General features: G+C 40.2%; 1 protein-coding gene across 1 annotated transcript in view; it reads left to right on the top strand.

Moving 5' to 3' along the window:
• Positions 1 to 372: 372 nt before the first annotated feature.
• Positions 373 to 20,363, top strand: part of ctnnbl1 (catenin, beta like 1) — a 64,474-nt gene continuing 44,483 nt past the window's right edge. Inside the window, exons 1-10 of the mRNA XM_083919400.1 lie at positions 373 to 512; positions 2,110 to 2,349; positions 4,838 to 4,944; positions 5,632 to 5,822; positions 7,127 to 7,212; positions 10,432 to 10,525; positions 14,286 to 14,377; positions 14,740 to 14,812; positions 16,313 to 16,371; positions 16,784 to 16,932. Of these exons, the coding sequence (XP_083775526.1) occupies positions 483 to 512; positions 2,110 to 2,349; positions 4,838 to 4,944; positions 5,632 to 5,822; positions 7,127 to 7,212; positions 10,432 to 10,525; positions 14,286 to 14,377; positions 14,740 to 14,812; positions 16,313 to 16,371; positions 16,784 to 16,932 (1,121 nt within the window). The 5' untranslated portion in view covers positions 373 to 482. The remainder of the gene's footprint in view (positions 513 to 2,109; positions 2,350 to 4,837; positions 4,945 to 5,631; positions 5,823 to 7,126; positions 7,213 to 10,431; positions 10,526 to 14,285; positions 14,378 to 14,739; positions 14,813 to 16,312; positions 16,372 to 16,783; positions 16,933 to 20,363) is intronic.

Raw genomic sequence — 20,363 nt, 5'->3', positions numbered from 1 at the left:
ACAAAATGTTTCATAATACCAGAAGGACAAGGATTTAATTATATTTCTATTCTATAGCTATTTATTTATAGAAATATGTGGATACAATTTCAAGAATTTCAATTACTTTTATCCAAAATTCAAGCACTTTCAAACCTTAAAAACATAGCCTACCATTAAAATTCAAGCATTTACAAGGATCTCAAGCACCTGTGCGAACCCTGTTAATTAATAAAGCGTTATTAAGTGGATCGACTACATTTTTCCCCCAGCTTTATAGAAACAGATCAAAAGGTTCATGAGTTGTAGGTTGTAATATGTCTTTGGTTGTAATATTATAATTTACGGCAGTTTACGACACTCTCTTGCGACGACCGACACAGCCGTTTTACGGCAAGCGTGTGGAGAGCTTGTTACACTAGCGACCTGCCGAAGTCTACTCATTCATTTATTTCCTAAGCTCCGGCAAAACGTTTTTACGTTCAGGTTTTTAACCCAGAGACATGGATGTTGGAGAGCTCTTGAACTATCAGGTAGGACTCTTATTCTGACCACCTCTCACTTAGCAAACCTTAACTTGTCTAATGTATATTAGCAAGCTAGCAGTTCCTGATAGCGGGCTTTAGTTTAGTCTCGTTGTTGACTTTGTTGTGTCTGTTTACGTTAGTTAGTTATCCGCCAGACAAAAAGACGAAGTTGGCTTTAAAGAGGGCTGCATGACAGGAGACCAAGCTAACTCCAGCTCTGTTTTATACCTAACGTTAGCGGTTAGCGTGTTGATATGTGTCTGCAGTGAATGAATGGAAGGCAACGACACTTAGACACTTACTTCCACTTATGTTAATGAGTTTTACAGAGTCATTTAAGTCAGTCTGATCACGTCTCCTTCTTAATGGGCAACAATATGGTGTCTTATCTCGATGCATTCTTTTACTTACATACTTCACATCATATGAAGACATGTATTTCATCAGTCAGCTGCTGCTGTGGGGAGGATGTGCTCATGTGAAACGAAGAAGCCGGTTATAACTTATAATGATCCATTCAATTCAAAGTAACGGTACAAACACACAGGTCATTACTAGTCACACACATGACATGCACTTATCCATCTTGGGAACTTGAGCAGGAATCAGAATACATAATTTAATGCCACCTGAAGCTTTTCCACTTTTGCACAACCAGGACATCACTAGTTTCTCACACTGCTCTCGTTTGATCTTGGTCCAGTCTTCTTCAGTCTCTTCCACAGTTCAGTAACTGTAGTGGGTTTCTTAGACATTACTTTGTTGCCGAGGATTTTCCAGAGATTCTCTATGGGGTTTAGATCTGGACTCTGGGCTGGCCATTTCATCGTTTCAAAGGCAAGTCTAGCCTTTTTATTTTTTCTGCTGATGAGAGGTTTGGTCACTGCAGAGTGGGCTTTCAGTCCAAAAAGTCTTAAACAATGAGACACTGTGTGCCGAGAAGGATCCTTGCCCTGATCAGCATTGAACTGGCGAGCAACTCCAGCTGCAGTGTTGAACCGATTCCCCATTGAGAGTCTTCTCATAATCTCTGTCCTCTCGTGCACTTGTTTTACGTGGACCAGTTTTTTGAGAGACTTAAATTAATCTGTGTCCTTGTAAAGTTTCAATATTCTTGAAATCACAGACTTGGAACGTACAAGATCTCTTGCAATGGCTGAGAGGGTCATCCCTTTGGCCTTCATATTCTATCGAATTATGGACAATAAATTTTATAATAAATCAAGTGTTTATTAGTTGTTCTCTAATTTTGATCTCCACTGTATATAGTGGAGTACAGTAGGCTCTAAAGGGGCTGTTTTATCATCATCTGTACTTGAAAGGTCCCGATGCAGTGTTTTCTTATTGCGTTTCTGTGGTCGTGTTTGTCATGTTCTGTCTTGTCAAGTACACAGAGATATTTACATGTGGGATATAACTATGCATTCTATTACTTAACTCAAATCAATTCATATGCATGAAATGCTAGTTAGAATACTAGACAGTTCCACATCCAACATTTTATAAGCTACACCTTAGTCATTTCAAGTTCACATACTACTCCAAACAGACCAGGTTCCTGTGAACAATCATTACATTTCACCATCTCCTTTTTACCCTGCAGCCTGATAGAGGAGCAAAGCGTCCCAGGGAGGAGGATGGAGGAGCAGCAGGAGGAGATGAGGACTCCAGAGGAGGGAGGCAGCAGAAAGGGCTTAGTGCCAGGGAGTTGGCCAGATACCGGGAAGCGGCTGCAGGACTAGGAATCGAAGCAGGGGGTGAAATGAGGGAGACGGAGGAGCTGACCGGAGACAGGAAGAAGATCCTGGAGAAACTGATGGACCAGGATGAAGAAGAACCTGAGGTGGGGAAAATTATTTATGTGATTATAACAGAATTGTTTACATTCATTTTTCTACAAAATATCCTATTTGTTAAAAAAAAACACTAATAATTTAATGCTTTATTTTAAAATATCTTTCTCTTTTATTCATAGTTAACAGTCTAATTCACCATTAGTGCAGCACAGTTTGCTACAGGAAGAACTTACAACTGTCAAGTCAAAAAAAATGAATTTAAACACATTTACATTATGTTTTGCTGAGATTATGTCTCAGCAAGACACTCATTGCTGTCCCCCATAAATGACAGTTATATTAGGAGAACCACTTTATCATGCATTTGCAAGTGTTGTTGCTAGTGACTTATTTTGGATTTTGAAAAATGGAAAAATTTAGATTCATCAGTGAGCGAATGTCATCATATCTCTTGGTGTCACTAAGCACTACGGTGTAGGAATATGTTAGCATTGAGGCTGAATTACCAGCACTTAGAGACTCGCCACCCATCATCCACAAGTTGTTACAGTGCTTGGTCATGCAGAATGCTAAGAGCTAGTCCGTTTCGGTACACTTTTATTTTGCTTCTAGGAGATGCGCTCTGAAAAGGGACCAGTCTTATTTCGATGATGTTTATACATTGGTGGGACTGGGAATGTAGGATTGAAAGCAGTGCTCTGTTTATTCAAATATTTAATCTCTAAAATCAATGTACAATTGTGTCGAATAAGCATAATTTCAACATCGTTAATTAAAAAAAAGGGAATTATAATTTTTGCCATAATAGTGCAGCCCTAATTTGAGTAAATATTTTATCATCCAAATCAAATTGTTCAAAGAATGTTCAACCTTTCAACCTTTGTAGCATAATAATACATTTGTGGTTCTATCTGTTTGACTTCTTTCTTCACCGGGATTGCATAAATGAATGATAAAGTATATCTATGAATATTTGATATGAAATAGGAGTTTTCCGGTAATTACAATTCCTCCCTGGCATTGAGGAGTTGTGCATCGTCTAAAGTGCATTGCGCAGGTGTGTTTAGGGTGTGTCCAACTCCCCTTTTGCTTGTTAGATGGTGCATATTCTGGGCACAAAGTAATGCGCAGGGGTCAAATGGGTCGTATTTAGTGTCTTCGCTCTTCGTTAATCATAGGTGTTCGTCAGGTGTAATATGAATGATTGATAAATGAATGAATGAAGGAGGGGGAGGGGGTACTCTGATTAAGTTTCAGTTTCGTTTTTCCGTTAGGAGTGGAGTCTCTTCCCGGACAATTTAACAAACGATGTTTGAACAAGTGAATCTCCAACGTATAGAGACAGGATTAACATGCTGTCATGCAAATAAGATAAATAACATAAGGCTGTTTAGTTTGTTTACTAAAAGGACAAATGTACAGAGCTGTTCTATAGGAAAGGGATCCTTAAATGACTTCTGTTTGGATCTGAAGCCTGTCCCCCTGTAGACTTGTGCTTTTGAAATGATGTATTGATTGTGTACAGTAATTTCTCTGCAGAAATTATCATGGGATATTTAAGCAGCTAAACTAAAATCTGCTTTTTCAAAGTTGACAAAGGGAACGCAACAAAACTTTTACCTTCTGAAATTATGAAGTAACTGTTTTTAGTGCGTAAATAAGCACAGTGGAGTAGCAACGAACAGCAGCCCTGTTCTGTTCTCTATACTCCGTCCCAAATGAAAATGATTGGTCTGAAACTAGCAATGCTCTGCACTGGGTACAAGATAAAGCCCATTGACTTCCTATTTCCTCACTGAATATTTTGTTTGTACACCTCTGATCCCCACTGTACTCTATGCCTCTACTTAGATGGTTGAAACCTGACACTTAATCCAGCATTGCTCCAAATTGAATATGCAAATTACCTTGCTTTACATAGTTTAATGTCTGACCTTTCCTCAGAGGAGGTCAAGTACTGTTCCGTCTTAGTCTGTTCAGTGTTCCTTGGTACTGTAGGTGTGCAGGCTAGCACTAGCCCAGTGAAAAGGCCGTAGATGTAGAAAATAAATCTTTAAGAAATGTCTAGAATAGGAAAGTGTCTGGGGAGAACAAAACAACCAGTTATCACCAGTGTTGCTGTATTATTAAGTGCATTTGAAAACTGCACTTCTGTTACCCTGTTCTTATATATTATCTCTCACTGCCACCTTTAAATATTCAGTAAGTGTCAAGAGCTACTCAAGGCGAAGTGCCGCACTTTTCAAATTGTAATTTCCCAACCTGTCATTATCTGTCCGACACTTTACAGGCTTTTAAGCCATCAGGAGGTCCAAAACACTCCATTTCCAGTGAAATAGTCTCACATTTCCACAAAGTGTAGAAAACTTTTCTCTCCCAACTTTTCCCGGCCTTTCCTTTTCACCCACATAATTAGGGTGACCATGATGCCTCTTGTTGTTACCGCAGCATTCGCCTCAGCTGATTCTTTTTCTTTCTCAGTCTCCTTTTTAAATCATTTCCCCCTTCTCCTTCCCTATTGTACTAATCAAACAGGCCGAGCCGGTGGATGAGAGTTCAGTGAAGAAAATGATCCTGACCTTTGAGAAAAGGTCGTACAAAAATCAGGAATTGAGGATTAAGTTTCCAGACAACCCGGAGAAGTAAGTCCATTACTTGGCTGTTCACAATGTTGTGCTGTATTGGTTATATATGAGGATTTCATTAAAACTTATTTTAATAAATGACATGTGAATTAAGGATGTAATGTTTCTCCAAATCCAGGGTTCGGTTCAGACCTTGATTACTTTGTCCGTTCAGAAAATTACAAATTGAACACAAATGATCCATAAATATCAAAGACAGATTAAACTTTCACATTGTCCCTGAGCAAGGCAATACTTGCACATTGTTACAGACCTACAGTCTGTTCATGCCGGTCTGAATTTTCCTGAAAAGCACTGGGATGTTGAGTCTGTAGTTTAGCAATGGCTGAGTAGGCAGCATCACTAGACACGACTGCCGCAGCTGATGGTGGGATGTAAACAAAAACAGAAATGCAAGATGGAACTGTGTCACCAGACCTTAGGCATTTTTATCTCGGTCTGGGTCTCATTCTCAATTTCAAAACCGTTGCACCCAAATTTATTATTCATTTACTTACCAAAGCTTATTACAGTTTTTCTTTAATGCTTAAACACATTTTCTTGTAAATTTATACTGTGTGCCTCACCGAATTTATATGTATTAAAAAGACAGCAGTCAAGCACACATTACCTTACTGTACTTTGAGATTAATGATAACATGGAATGCTAACACGCTAACCAAAATGTCTTGTTCCTTAAACCAGGTTCATGGAGTCGGAGCTGGATCTGAACGACATTATCCAGGAGATGCACGTGATCGCCACAATGCCAGACCTTTACCACCTGCTGGTGGAGCTTAACGCCGTCCACTCACTGCTTGGCCTGCTCAGTCACGAAAACACTGATATCCTTTCACTTACAGAAAATACATCAATAGATTGGATCCATTCATCCTGTATATGGAATTTGGTACTGGTGATATTCTGTATGTTTCCTGTTCAAATCCCATTGTGCACCACATCTGCAGCTAGAAACGGCCCTCAACAAATTTGTATGCCTCCTCACCGGTGACAGTCGTGACCAGGGGCATTATGTTTTCAGGTTGTCCGTCTGTCCCATGTTTGTGGAGGAAGAGGAGAGCCACAGATGGAGTAGGGAGAACGTTTTGGAACTTTTGAGAGATGGATAATCACACTGTTGGATTTTGTGTTTTCTTGGGATTTGTTCACAAAAAGTAAAGAATATTGCCTGCCTTAATGTTTAATTATAATATTAACTTAGCACTTTCACTAAAACTATGTAATGCATCTGTAAATTGTGTAATACAATCTATTAAGAGTAGCTAAAAAGAGTGAACAGAGGAAACATTTCAATTTAGAATAAATGCATAAAACCTAAAAACAAACCTGAACAATAAGCAATACAATTAAAACACAAAAATCATTGAATAGGCCTTCACAGAAGACATTTTTGACTTGACTTTGTCACAGTAGGAAAAGCGCAGGTGTACATAATGAAATGAATGGTGGCTGAATTCCATTTAGGTACTTGATTTACGGCTCCAGGTACAGTGCATCTTGACTCTCCATCAAACTTTTGAATAGAACAGAGCCATCATGGGTGTTATTAGTTACACCACAGCTTTTTCTAGCCTGGCATCACCAGACTGAGTTGCAAATGTGTATTAGTCTGGTATCTCTATGGTACTCGTTTCGTTTTCTTCGACTGTTAGGGTACGGTCACACATGCAGGCGACAGACCAATGTCTGGCGAGGCGATATTTAGCGCTGGTCAAATTTGCTTTTCCACTGAAAGAGAATATTTTATTCGCCCCTTTGCTCAATGCTAATGTTTATCTTGTGCATGTGTGACCACACCTTTAGTGTGTCTTTGGTTGCACTAAGCGACACATACAAGTTGAAGCGGTGTTTGGTCCGTTTCGAAGCATGAAAGAAATTGCGGCCGGGTCACAAACTTTCTGAAATCACAGTTAAACAGTGAACTAAAAGACAAGAAATAGTCAAAATGTCCTGAGAGAAAGCCTATTGATTTCTTTGTCGTCTCTGGCACCGAGTCTCCAATTGAACTCTCTGTGTTCAAGATGCATTGTGGGTAATGTAGGTGACAGGTTTGACCAAGAAGAAGGATGCTGCATTTTTGAAACTGTCCATCATGAGTCTGAGGGCAGTGCTTTATACGTGGAGTACTCTTTAAAAAAACAAGTTTATTGTCCTTAGCCTGAACCACATGTGGCCATAGCAGTGGTGGACCTTCTGCAGGAGCTGACAGATATTGACACACTCCAGGAGAGTGAGGAGGGTGCTGAGGTTCTCATAGATGCTCTGGTGAGTTCAGGATTTCCACCATTCTCGGATGGTATTGATGAAGCAGCACTTTGTGGAGTCAATACTTAAGTTTCTGGACTTCTGGACATCCACACCAGCAGAGAGGGTTGGTCAATGTTATTAACGAATCAAAAACTTTGGGTGGCTTCAGAAAGACATGCACACATTTTGAATTGTTTGGACTACAAGCTGTTGCCATGGTGCTGCTTCAAACCAGTGCCTGTCTACATTTGATACATTGATTGATGCTACCTACTGTTTTTTTTCCTTTTGCAGATGAGATCACCAACAGATTATCAAATCAATAAAAAAACACACATTTGTTCAAGTTATAAAACAAACTGTTTAACTTTTGGAACATGTAATTCAACCGGAGCACACATCTGCAACTATATTTTGCTTTCTGTTATGGTTAAATTATTATTCTAACTCGATGGCATTCTTTTTTAGCTTTATGTCAGTATGAGTTGTTGTAGCAATGAAATCAATTTGAGAATTTGAATTTACTACATGACAAGAATGTGGTTAAGGGGGAAAAAAAATAAGTGTAATGTCAGCCATATAATTATAGCGTCTCGTCTCACACTTCTCTGTTACCCTCCAGCTGTGTCGTTTGGCATCAGCTCTATATTTAACACCTTCTCTCTCCATCTCTCCCTCCCTCTGCACATTTAGCCCTCTCTCCCTCATTTTGGTCGACGAGCCTGTCATGCTGTCTATGAACCAGGAAACAATTTTGATTCCCCATTATATGTGCTGACATTTAGAGTGACACAGACAAAGGTCAACCTACAATAATGTGCTGATATTCCTATAATGGGGGAAAGAGTGTGTCCCTGCCCCTTCACGGCTGTCACTGATACTTCATCAAATAACCCTTTGGCTTGAACATGCCAGGTTTTGTGCCAGGCGACATCCCACTTCTTCTCATCATGGTAGTTGTTTCTCGCTGCAATGAATAACCTGTTTCGTTTGATGTTTCATTGGACTTTGAGCAATGTAACTACGTATTTTACTCTTTTATTCAGTAGTTATGTGTAAAATACATTACAGTGAGGCTAGATAGAAATATTATGATCCCATAGCCGACACATTATTTAACCAGTAACCGCAATCAATAACCAATGTTTGGCCTCTTTTTAAGGCAGAGCAGAGTGTCTTCAGAGCTGAGGAAATTTCAGCCTTTTAGAGGCGACCTCATGGCCTGAATTATCCAACACAGAAAAGAGGAGGCGTAGTGTAGTGACAGTTGTTTGGCTCCAAACCACAACGCTCTTCTATTTGTCACCAGTTCCACAAACACTTTCACACACAGTTCTATCGTTGGAGTGTTTGACCTACATGTGCTTGAGGATGCAAACAAAACTCTGCATGTCACTAAATAGACAATCTGATATTGCAATGGCAATACACTTGCACATAATTAGATTTTTTTGTTTTTTTACAGCAAAGTACTATGTTGTTGGTTGTATTAATATGATGTAATGTTCTACTAAAAAGATGGAATAATGTCTTAAGGACATATCTCTCCTTAAGGAATCGCTGGCTGGATTGCTGGTTAGTCTGACAGGAACAGTTGTAGGGACAATTGGAGGAAATTCAATGACCCTAGCCAGAAATACCGTGTGTGTGTGTGTGTGTGTGTGTGTGTGTGTGTGTGTGTGTGTGTGTGTGTGTGTGTGTGTGTGTGTGTGTGTGTGTGTGTGTGTGTGTGTGTGTGTGTGTGTGTGTGTGTGTGTGTGTGTGTGTGTGTGTGTGTGTGTGTGTGTGTGTGTGTGTGTGTGTGTGTATGTGTGTGAGAATTGGCTTGTGATGTGATAGTGGGCGAGAGAGTAGCTCAGGCTGCTCTGCGGCCCTCACAGGATAAAAGCATTATATAAATGCAGTCCATTTACCATGCAATGGAGCGCCCATAAACTACACTCTTCTTTACAGCTGCTTCCAAGAGAAACTGATTCAGGGCAGCAAGGCTTGGTTGAATCCATTTCTCTCTCCTCTGTGCTGTAAGCTCCAGCTCCTCTGTCCTTGTTGCCAGAAGGCCAGGTGGTATCCTCGATAAGATGAATCAAAATGATCCACAACGGTCTCTGGTGGCTCATAAATCTGTGTCGACTGTCCGTCTTCTTTCATCTGTAATAGTACTTTTATCCAGCCACTCGGCACCCCCCCAAGCTATGTTTGGCTATGAGTCTTCAATCTCGACTTGACTGATAACACTCGGAATCTTCAGAGAAGCTCAGACAGCAAGCAAGTTTCTTATGGACAGGCTGAGGCTTAAAAGTGAACCTTCTCTCTTTCATCCTTGCTTCTGCATTTTTTTTTTATTCTTAATTAGTTTGTCAGTTTTCTTCTTAAACATCACATCATGTTGAAAATAAGCAGCAACCTCTGGGGCTAAGAAATGAATCCAACACTCTGCCAGAAAACTGCAGTTCCTCTAACAGCCACTTGAAAACTAGCCTCAGAGCTCATGTTTCATTTGGTCTGGCAGATACCTCTGGAAATCTCTCAGAATGGAGCTGCCCCGCCCCTCCCGGCACTACGTTGTTTCGTCGCTCTGATTGGTTGTAGGGCTTTCCTCGTTCCTGATAACTGTACAGGAGGAGAATTTTTATCAGAGACTCATCAGTTTAAATTATATTAAGGCTGCTTTGAGTGACAGGTGGCTGTAGTCACAGGAGACGATCATAGACTGTAGGCTTCATTTAGCCCGCTTCAACTCCAACCACGCTCCAATTCTTTGCCCAATTTTTGAATAAGCCCGGAGTTAGTTGGAGTTATGACACCGCCAAGATGGGGATGGAAGGAGCCACCAGGAGCCGCTCACTTTGTGCTTCAATTTGACTCTTCAGAAACCTATGGGTGACGTCACTAAGACTACATCTATACTTTAAACTACAAGATAAGGATTCAGTTGACAGACTTACAACACAGTGAGAAACGTCGAAAGTTTTGATAATTGAAAAGTGATCTTTTCTCTTCAAAATGAAAATGTGGTAAAAGGAGAGGGGGAAATATGTTTGAGTGTCCATTTCATTTAATACAAGAAGAACTCTGTAAGTGCAGAAATGTGTTACTGTTATTGAGTGTTATTGTCTTATTTGCTCACTGATCAAATTTATTTACATTATTTACAGGGTTTTCTGGCTCCCATGTTGGGTGATGAAGTGTTTCCTCCCTCAGAACCGTGACTTGAATTTGATCTTTCTGTGTCTGTAGTTGGAGGGTCAGGTGGTGGCCTTGCTGGTGCAAAATATGGAGCGGCTGGATGAACAGGTGAAGGAGGAGGCTGATGGCATCTATAACACACTGGGTAAGGCGATGCACATCAAAGCCTTAACAATTACGCTTCAGGCGTTTATCTTGACGCAGACTGTCATCAGAATAAACCAAAATCCACTTAGTTGTGATTTTATCCCCCCAAAATTGACATATACTGGATTTATAGTTGACATAATAAAAGCGACACTCCATAATGTCATTTCTAAGCAAAGTAGTTCTATATTTTACCCCTGTAACCAGGTTTTTTTAATCCAGGTTGGCTGGACTGGGATGCAGTAAAAGTTTTATGGACTGTGTGCAGTAAATTTTCGGCCTCAGGGCTCTCAGAGATATTAGCTTAATTTTTTTCCCTTCACTACCAAACATTGTCTTTGACCAGAACCTTAAGGGTGTAGGAGACCAGAGCTTTGTTAGCTGAAATAGATTTACTGAAATTAATTAGTAAAAGGACAGAGACAGAGCTACAGTCATTCGATGTCACCTGCCCAATGACCGCAAAAAACATCTGAATCAAACGGCTGAAAACTTGTTCATCATGTTTTGAACTGAGTCCTGGACCAGTTCAATTCACCAGCAGAGCAGGTGCCCAGAATGGAATACGGTGCTGTTTTGCTTACAGATACTGTTGCTGTCCTATTGAATACAGTATTTTATTTACGTTCTAGATACTATATACTGTTTCTCATTCCTCACTCATTACAGGGTTGAACATATACAGAGTATACAGAAGTTGGTTTTTCTTTTAGCATCACAGTAGTTCTGTGACAGTGTTTCCCTACATGCATCAGGCGGAGGTGGCCACTACTGTATCTTGATCACTGCTGCAGAATTCTTAATAATTTACGAATCCATTGTTATTTAAAAAATGTATTTTTTTTTTCGTAAAAAGAAGAGACGATGACAATGCATGTTGTTAATATTGCTGGCAATCACTGAATTTGCTGAATCTACTTTGTTGGTCTGGAAGCTGATCTATAATATATACACATAATAGGTATGGTAATGTACAATGGAGATGGAAATTAGAGAACAAATATTTAATACTTGATACTCTGACATATTGTTATGTTTTATTACCCAGAATTTGTAGAATGTCCACTGTGGCTATAACACTGCTATACTAGCATGTTCTTTTAATTTTTTTTAAACAACCAAGGCACTTCAACAAAAACCTTTATTTTGTGGAAAAGCAGTGAGCAAAATTAGAGAACAATAACCACTGTGTCAAAAGAGAAGAAAACAATTTTTTCTCAGTCCTATAGGATTCAAAATTGAACAGGAAGTGTAGAGGCCTTTACTTTGACTGACTTCAGCACATCTGCGCCCACAGGACATCACTAGTTTCTCACACTGCTCTGGTTTGATCTTGGTCCATTCTTCTTGCAGTCTTTTACCACAGTTCAGTAACTGTAGTGGGTTTCTTAGCCGTTAATTTGTTGCCAAGGATTTTCCAGAAGTCCTCCTCAACTTGGGTTTGACATTACACAGAGGTTTAAGACTAACTTTTTTTGTATTCTCGAAGCTTTATCAGCGTGTCCCCCCTTTCTGTGTCCTAGTGTCCTAGACTTTTTCAGTGACAGCAAAAGGAATATGCCGGTCTCTCATTTCAATGTTTAGGCAAAGAGGGAGAACTTTTAAAACTCCTTTTTTTAAACCCGAGGTGTGAATTCAAGTTCAGAATCTGTGTTTTTGGCATATATTTGACAGCATTAAAAAGTAGACACGAGGGCCAGTAGAGGGTTTGTGCCAGCAGATAGTTTGAGAAGTCATGGTCTCTGTATTTAGCCTCACATGAATCACACTTTTCTGCCTCTCAGCTCTTTCTGTGTTGAATGAGTCGACTGAGATGTTTTCTTCCTTTGTTGCCAAATTGAGGCTGAGTGTCAGGAGGGCTGTTTAGGTGTGTTTATTTGGCTTTGTGTGCGAGTGTGGGTTATACGGAGGGGGCAGTGTTTGTGTGTTTGTGTGTTGGTGCGTGTGTGTGTGCGTGCGTTTGTGCGTGCGTGCGCGTGTGTGTGTGTGATATCAAGGGAGCTTAAATAAGCCCTTTGTCTGCCTTGGCTGCTCTCTGCTCTGAGCCTGCTGTCCACCAGGACACTGTCTGTCTGCTCTGTTTGAATCACTGATAAAGGCCCCTCCTCTCTCTCCCTCAGCACCCTCTCCCTCCATCCTCTCCTCTGTTTCTTTCTCTCAACATTTCTCTATCATCTGCTGCCTCTGTCCAGATGTTGCTCTTTTGTTGTTCTTTTGTCTTACTTCCTTTTAATTCTCTCCCAACACTCTAATGTTTGTTTTGCTCTTGTTACATTCCCTTCCGATTCCTCATACCCCTCAGCTTTCAATCCCTCATCCTTGACTTGTCTTCCTAACCCTTCTGGTTATCCTCTCTGTATTTGCCTCCCCTGCTTCTCCCCCTAAGTTTTTCCTCTTCTGCTTTGTTTCTTCATCATCACCCAACTATCTTTCTCTCTCCGTGTTCCCTTCTGCTGCAGTCTGCTCTGATAGAGATATCATGTGGCAGCTTTCTAATATAGATAGATATTATTGGAAGTAGCTGGAACAGGACCCAGACAGACGAGCCCTCTCTAAAAGAATGACTGTTGTATTTCACAGTTATTTTCCTTCAAACTGTGTTTACATAGTATCTGTATATATTAACTTGTGACTGATAGAGGACTTTGATTAAAGTCTGTACTTGCTGAGTTAAACTACTAAAGATTCATAAGGAAGGGTGAGATTTGGGATAAGCCATATGTTCATATCAAAGGGGATTACTACACAGAACCTTTGAAAATTGAATTAGCAAAGGGCAGAGGTCTGCTTGTGCAGTTAAGAACTGGTACTTTACCACTGGCTACTGAGGTAGGCAGATTCAAAGGTGTCGCTGAAAAGCAGCATTTTGTAGTATCACTAGAGGATTCATTCAATTGAGAAAAATGCAGTCAAGTTTTAGTTGTGTGAAGGTAATATGTCGCATTTCCAGAAACTTTCCAGAAACTTTCCAGGTCAAGTTAAGCTGGGGTAATTTGAAAATATTCCAAATTGGAAATAAAATATGAATATTCTTAAAACAGAAATTGAATAATAATATATAACAACAACAATAATAATAATACTCGAAAATGTATTCCAGCTGATGGAGCCGATCCCAGCTGACATCGGGCATGAGCCGACGACCATTCACACTCACATTCACACTCACATTCACACCTACGGGCAATTTAGTCACCAATTAACCTGACACCTGCATGTCTTTGGACTGCGGGAGGAAACCGGAGAACCGAAGAAAACCCACGCAGATACAGGGAGAACATGCAAACTCTACACAGAAGGGCCCCAGCCGGGATTTAAACCAGGAACCCTCTTGCTGTGAGGCGACAGTGCTAACCACCACACTACCGTGCCGCCCCCCCTTGGTGTTTGTGAATGCACAAATTCCATGTTTTATGTCCAACACCTCAACTGATGGTATATGCTTATACCGATCCAATATTGGTGCTTGCTTTTCCCCAGATAGTGGAAACACTGCATTTTATAATGACAATGAGAAAGGGACTTTATTTAATAGGGATTAAATACTTAATGAGATCAGTATCTGTATTGACATCGATCCACCGTTTCAGATTGGTGCCTGATTTAGTTGATTTCTGTCAGGAAATTCCTGTTGTCAGCAACAGCGCCAGGTCCTGGAGCTGGTGGGTTTATATTAACCTGAGGATATTCTGGCAGGGCAATTTCCAAACTTAAAAAAGAATTATTCATTTTGATTTTTGATATTATGTCTTCCGCAGCTATCATAGAAAATATGGCGGAGTTTAGACCGGGTCTATGCACCGAGGCGGCTCAGCAGGGACTCATGCAGTGGCTGCTCAAGAGAATCAAGGTAAGAAAGTGGCAGAGCATTGCAAAAAGTTATTTAGCAACGATTCATAGATTGACAGAAAATTAATCTGCACTATATTCTGTTAATTGTTTTAAGTCATTTAAGTAAATCATCCAAATATTATCTGATTTTGCCTTTTCTCAACATTAAATGAAATGCTCGGACCAAACTTGTCAAGAGAAAGATTTCTTGACATCACCTCAGGTTGTTGTGGCTAAATGTGCATCTGTAACTGTTTTATGATGTCAAATTGAGAGAAAAAATACATATTTTGTTGTAGAGTATGGGGATTTTGTAATACTTTGGAGAATAGACTTTCTCAAGAAGAGTGGTAATTGGAATTTGGTTTCTCTCCCTCTCAGACTAAGATGCCGTTTGATGCTAACAAGCTGTACTGCAGTGAAATCCTGGCTATCTTGCTGCAAAACAATGACAGTAAGTGTGTCTCACCAAATGCTTTGTGTTAGTTTATCTTCCACCTTCCGGCTTTCTCAAACAGACACTTTTCTTTTCCCTTTCTTGGTCTTAAGTTCTTCATTTCCTCTATTATTTATTTTCCTTTCCTTCTTTCCTTTGTTAACCAGCTTGGATTATTCTTATTCAGCCTTTCTACTTTCTTTTCTTCCCTTCTTTCCTTCTCTCTTTTATTTTTGCGTCCACTTTCTGTTACCACTCCTGGCACTGAATCTCATTTCCATTGCCCATCCTGTCTCCTCCTTAGTCCTTTCTTCCCTCTTTTCTTTCCGTCATTTTCCTCCATCACTCTCATTGATTTCATGTTACCGTTCATGTTTCCATTCGTCTTCTTTCCATCCTTACACTCTTCTTTCTCCCACTCCCTTTTCAGTCTTTTTCTCAATTCTTTTCTTCCTCTCTCCTTGTTTATTTACTGTCTTCTCCACCCTTCACCTCCTTCCCCCAATCCCCCGTAAAGCCTCAGATAGCCACAGGACTAGCAGGTCCTTGGATGGTTTCTCATTAATGGTACAAGCCATATTGATATTCAGTGGGAGTCGTGTCTCATTTTACACTCATTCTCCTCCTCCTCCTCCTCCTCCTCCTCCTCCTCCTGATCAGTGCTGCCTTTATTCATCCTCTCCGTCCTGTCCTTCAAATACAGAATAAAATGTTATTTTTCACAAAGGCAACATGCTCTCATGAATAATTTTACCTTTTATAAGACTAAGGCAAATCACACGACTACTATTAGGGAAAAGATAATTTGGGAAAATCCTTGATGTGCTAATTTGAATTCCTTCAGTTGTAAAACCTTGCTCTGTAGGGGTTTATATGTGAAAAGACTTGCTGCTGCAAAGAAGAACATCATCTCATTGCTACTCATTAATTATCCCCGTAGATTTACTGTATTTTTCAAATGAAATCTACTGTTAGATATGCACACCTTTCTGCCTGGAGGAAGTAACGAAAGCAAAGCACAAAAATATTGTTGGTAAACATTGGCCTTTGCATGCCACTTCCTGATTTACAGGATTTCTGAGTGTTGACATTTCAAAATTCAAGACATTTGGTCCGCACTGCCATTCCAGGCCAATAAGAACTAGAATTGTATTGTTTCACTGTAAAAAAACAATAAAATATTTTAATACTCAAGCCTAGATGGAATAACTTGTGTGGATATATTTTTCAGTGCCCTCATTTCCACTCATTCTCTCTCTGGAGGTCCCTTGCAGCCAGTGTGTTGTGCGTGTTTGTGCTCACTGTATGCCTTTGCAACACTCCCTCCCTCTCCCTTCTTTTTCTATTTTGCCTTCCTTCATATATCCACTTAAACCTTTTTTTCTCAGCTGTTCAGTCATCCCTTCCCTAAATATCTGTTTTTTGCAACCACCTCAATTTAATCTACCTGTTGTCCTGTTACTCCATGTTTATCGCTTATTCTTTCTCCCTCTGTTTTCTTTCTTCTCTTCTCCACAGATACCAGAGAATTATTGGGGGAGATGGATGGCATTGATGTGTTACTGCAGCAACTATCTGTAAGATTTTGCATTTATTCTCTATTTTTTTGTTCCCTGTACCACTTCACTTCTGATTTACCTGTCATTCATTTGAGCCTCACAGGGGTAAAGCTCAGGCATTTATCAAACATGAGCATTAGACCCAAGATTTAACATGAGCAGTATACTGCATGGTGGTGATTTTCCCACCCTGTTTCTTTATTTTCTCTTAGTTATAGTACAAACCTGGCAAATATGTCTGTAATGCTTGACGTCTTCTTTCTCATCATTAAAGTAGCTCATATCGCCCACATCCCCTAACTACTCTTAATGAACCATTTAATAAGCGGTTGCTGTGTTTCAAAGAATTTCCTTCTTTAGAAAAAGCAACATGTCTGCCTTTCTTAATGCTTCATTCATCGGTGCTTTCTCCTCCTGTCTTCTCTCTCAGGTGTTCAAACGACACAACCCGTCCACAGCCGAGGAGCAGGAGATGATGGAAAACCTCTTTGACGCTCTGTGTTCCTGCCTCATGCTGCCAGCCAATCGGGACCGCTTCCTAAGAGGGGAAGGGCTCCAGCTAATGAATCTCATGCTAAGGTGAGGCTGCAGTTAACTGTGAGAAATACCAGCAGTGGTGCTATCTCCTTATATGGAAGTGATGAGAGTCTTTCCTTCCACAAACATTTGCAAAGCTGATTTCTTTTATATATATTGAATTGTGCATTGTTTACATCTGAGTTGCTAGCTTGCAAACTTCTTCTTCCTTCCTTTTTATGACGCATTTTGATATTTACACACCTTTACACGTTACTACACGTGATCAGTAGATTAGGGTAAAAGTGGCTGTAGTCTGTTATATTGCGTGGCCCACATGTAATGTTCTAACAAGTATATCCCCATATTTTTGGTATCATGCAAGGCACACTCATACTCCAGAACATTGCTCAATAGCACCACTAGCAGTCAAAAGCTCCATGGGGTGTATTTAAAGTAGAAATATATAGGATCCCCTGCTGTAGAAAAGACAACCGGATACAGACTCCTTCAAAGCTAATGTTACCACCAACACAGGCACATGCATTTGATTCCAATCAAACGTCTCAATAACATATTTTCTGTGAGTTGATTTTCAAACGAACAAGTAGATCAATGCAGTTTAGCTGGTGAACTGATCAACTGGATTTAACAATCTTTTTCATATAAGGATACGGTTAGCGCCAAGGCTAAAATTACCGCTAGCGGCCTGCCTACTGTCCAAAGCAAGAAACAACTGTAAGAATCCTTCACCGGTTCAAATCCTACATATGGACCGAGTATGGAGGTGGACTGGTAGCTTTAGAGGTCTCAGTTCGCCTCCTGGACACTGCTGAAGTGCCCTTGAGCAAGGAACTGAGCTCCCAATTGCTCGGGGCTCCTTTCCACAGCCGCCTGACTTGACATTTTTCCATTTTTTTAGTATATGTTTATAAGAATTTCAGATTTAACTCAGATGAGGTTTTGTCACATTGGGCTGATTTCCTGTTTTCAGTAGGTGGTGCTATAACTATGACTCAATACCCATTAAAGGAACTTTATCCTAACCATGGCTTGCGTTTGGGGACGCTATAGAACCCGCTAACAGCACCAGAGCCCGCTCACTGTAGGACTTTTTCCGTTTGCTTTCTGGGTACAGTTCAGACCATGTTTCAGACTACGAAGTGTTATTATGTTATGACCTTCATAGGTAGGCGCAATTAAAGAGTTTCCCTCCTTTCTCTGTACTGTACTGATTCTTTGTTTATAACCCAGTAGTTTTAACTTTGTCACTATCCTTGCTGGACCAATAATCCCAGGCTACTGTTACAGTTATTGAATCACTGCTTAACAATTACTGGTGCTAAAATGGGCTACTCTGTAAACACTAATAACAACTGTTAGATGTTAAAACATGCAGAGACAATTGCAGGCTGTTTTGTTAATATTTAAAAAGCCATAATTTTGGCAGAGTTGAGTCGGAGATGCAAAAAAAATATTTCTTGCATAACTGCAGTTAATTGGTGTCATCAGTGTCACTAAATAGGTTTGTTTTTGCAAATTCTTCACACAATTGCCAGAAAAACAAATGCATTATGTCGAAAGTACGTTCCTGGTTTAATGTCAACCTACTAAAATAAATTGCTCCCGTAGAGTAGAATTTACATCAAATGTAAATAATTACTTCTGTGAGTGCAATAACAATATATTTAAAAGGAGAATATACAGTGTCGAGCAAAGCACTGAACATCTCTTGATATACAACGTGGTCTTTTTCCTTCCGTGCTTTTTGTACTGTGAACATTTTAACACAAATAGCATAAGAGATGTGAAGTACTGAACTGAAAAGCATGTCTCCTCCATTACTCCATTGCCGGGTGAGACTGCTGATCCAATCAATCAACAATTGGTGGAGCGCAGAGAAGCAGAGATGTGACCTTAAAGAGTTTTAAAGACACATTACATGCATTTATGAAATCGTCGCAGAATCTGCACCCCTGTGCTGATAATCACATCATTGGACACGTTGATTTAAGGTTTGGATCAATATCCCATTATTCGATGCAAAAGCCCTTTTCTGGTAAATGCCACGCCAGGGAAACGGAGGAAGAAGACGACAGAATGGGATGAGGAGAAACCGCAAGTCACTATATGGCTTCTGGAAAACAATTGTGAATATTTAGGAATGCAAGATAATTTTATTTCTGATCCCTTTCATTCTGCCCAATACCTACAGTGCACAGTATTTTAAAAGCTCATGTTCTTGTTTGAAATAAGATGTTCTTTGGTAATATGGCTGTCCAAAAACCACCCTTTGATCTTCAGAGTGCATTGGTATTAGGCACATCTGTTCACTGTGTTTTCTTCTTTAAATCGCCTAAAACAACACCAGGCTGCTACAGTATTCCCACACAGACCTCTACACACACTTGGTGAAAACTCTACTCCAGACGCCAGACGTTTCTCCATTTTTGGCTGAGATGGACAGCACAGTGCTGCTGTGTTTCTCTGTTTACTCTATAAATTAGCAGCCGGCAGACTTCCTCTGCTCAGAACAGCACTGTGAATTTTAGGATTGTAATCCAACAAAGAAAATCATGGTCGACTGACATTCTTCCTTCCTAACCACGACTGTTGTTCAAAACGACACTTTACTCAACAATACCATTTTACGTGCATAGCCATGGCCAATATTTCCCAACGTCAACAACTCCTGCTCTCTTCACACATGCGCAGTAGCTAACATGCAATCTAGCAATCTTCCCTTGTTTCTTTAAAGTCATAATCCATAAGAATTGAGATGTCTTGTTTCTAGCAGCCTCTTTGGAGGTAAGATGTATCTGTGGGCAAGCCTGTTCTTTCCGAGCCCTCCATCTTGTCAAGTTTATGGTCACTGTGTGTGTTGACTTTTTTTTTTTTTTGCTCTTTTGTAAACTTTAGTGACACATGTTCACCTCTCTACTTCCACTCTATCCAGTATATGTTACGCTCTTAAATCCATACACTGGGGTCCACACAGATGGATTGGATACTTTTAATGTACGTACCTTGTTGTGCTTGTATGTTATCCTCAAGGGAATTAACCCGCATTCCAATGCAGCTGAATCTGTTGCGTTCTTCACATCCAACTTGAAAGGCAGCTTTTAATTGAGGGATGACAGCTGTTGAGAACCGTCTGTACCACCCCAGATACAGTCGTCAACATGAGATGCAAGGACCCCCATCACCTTACAGGAATCATCCAGTAGAATACTGCTGGATCGAGCTTTAACACAGTGGCTCCTAACTGCTGCAAAATGTCTTTCACTCTTTTATACCAGTACAAAGAAGCATCTGTTAGGCGGTAAAACCACCTTTTCAACTTCCATACAGTTCCTTTGCACTGTACTTCTTGGGTTGGGCGAATATACACATTGCGGGTTAACTCTTTAAAGGCTGTTTTGATGTCAGTGGAGTTCAGCTGCCATTTATTTTGACATATCACAGCCACGATCATTTTGAAAGACTCTGAAGCA

Source organism: Echiichthys vipera (assembly GCF_963691815.1).
Source record: "Echiichthys vipera genome assembly, chromosome: 9".
Lineage (NCBI taxonomy): Eukaryota > Metazoa > Chordata > Actinopteri > Perciformes > Trachinidae > Echiichthys > Echiichthys vipera.
Note: the sequence above shows the minus strand (reverse complement) of the source record. Positions and strands in the feature narration are given on the sequence as shown.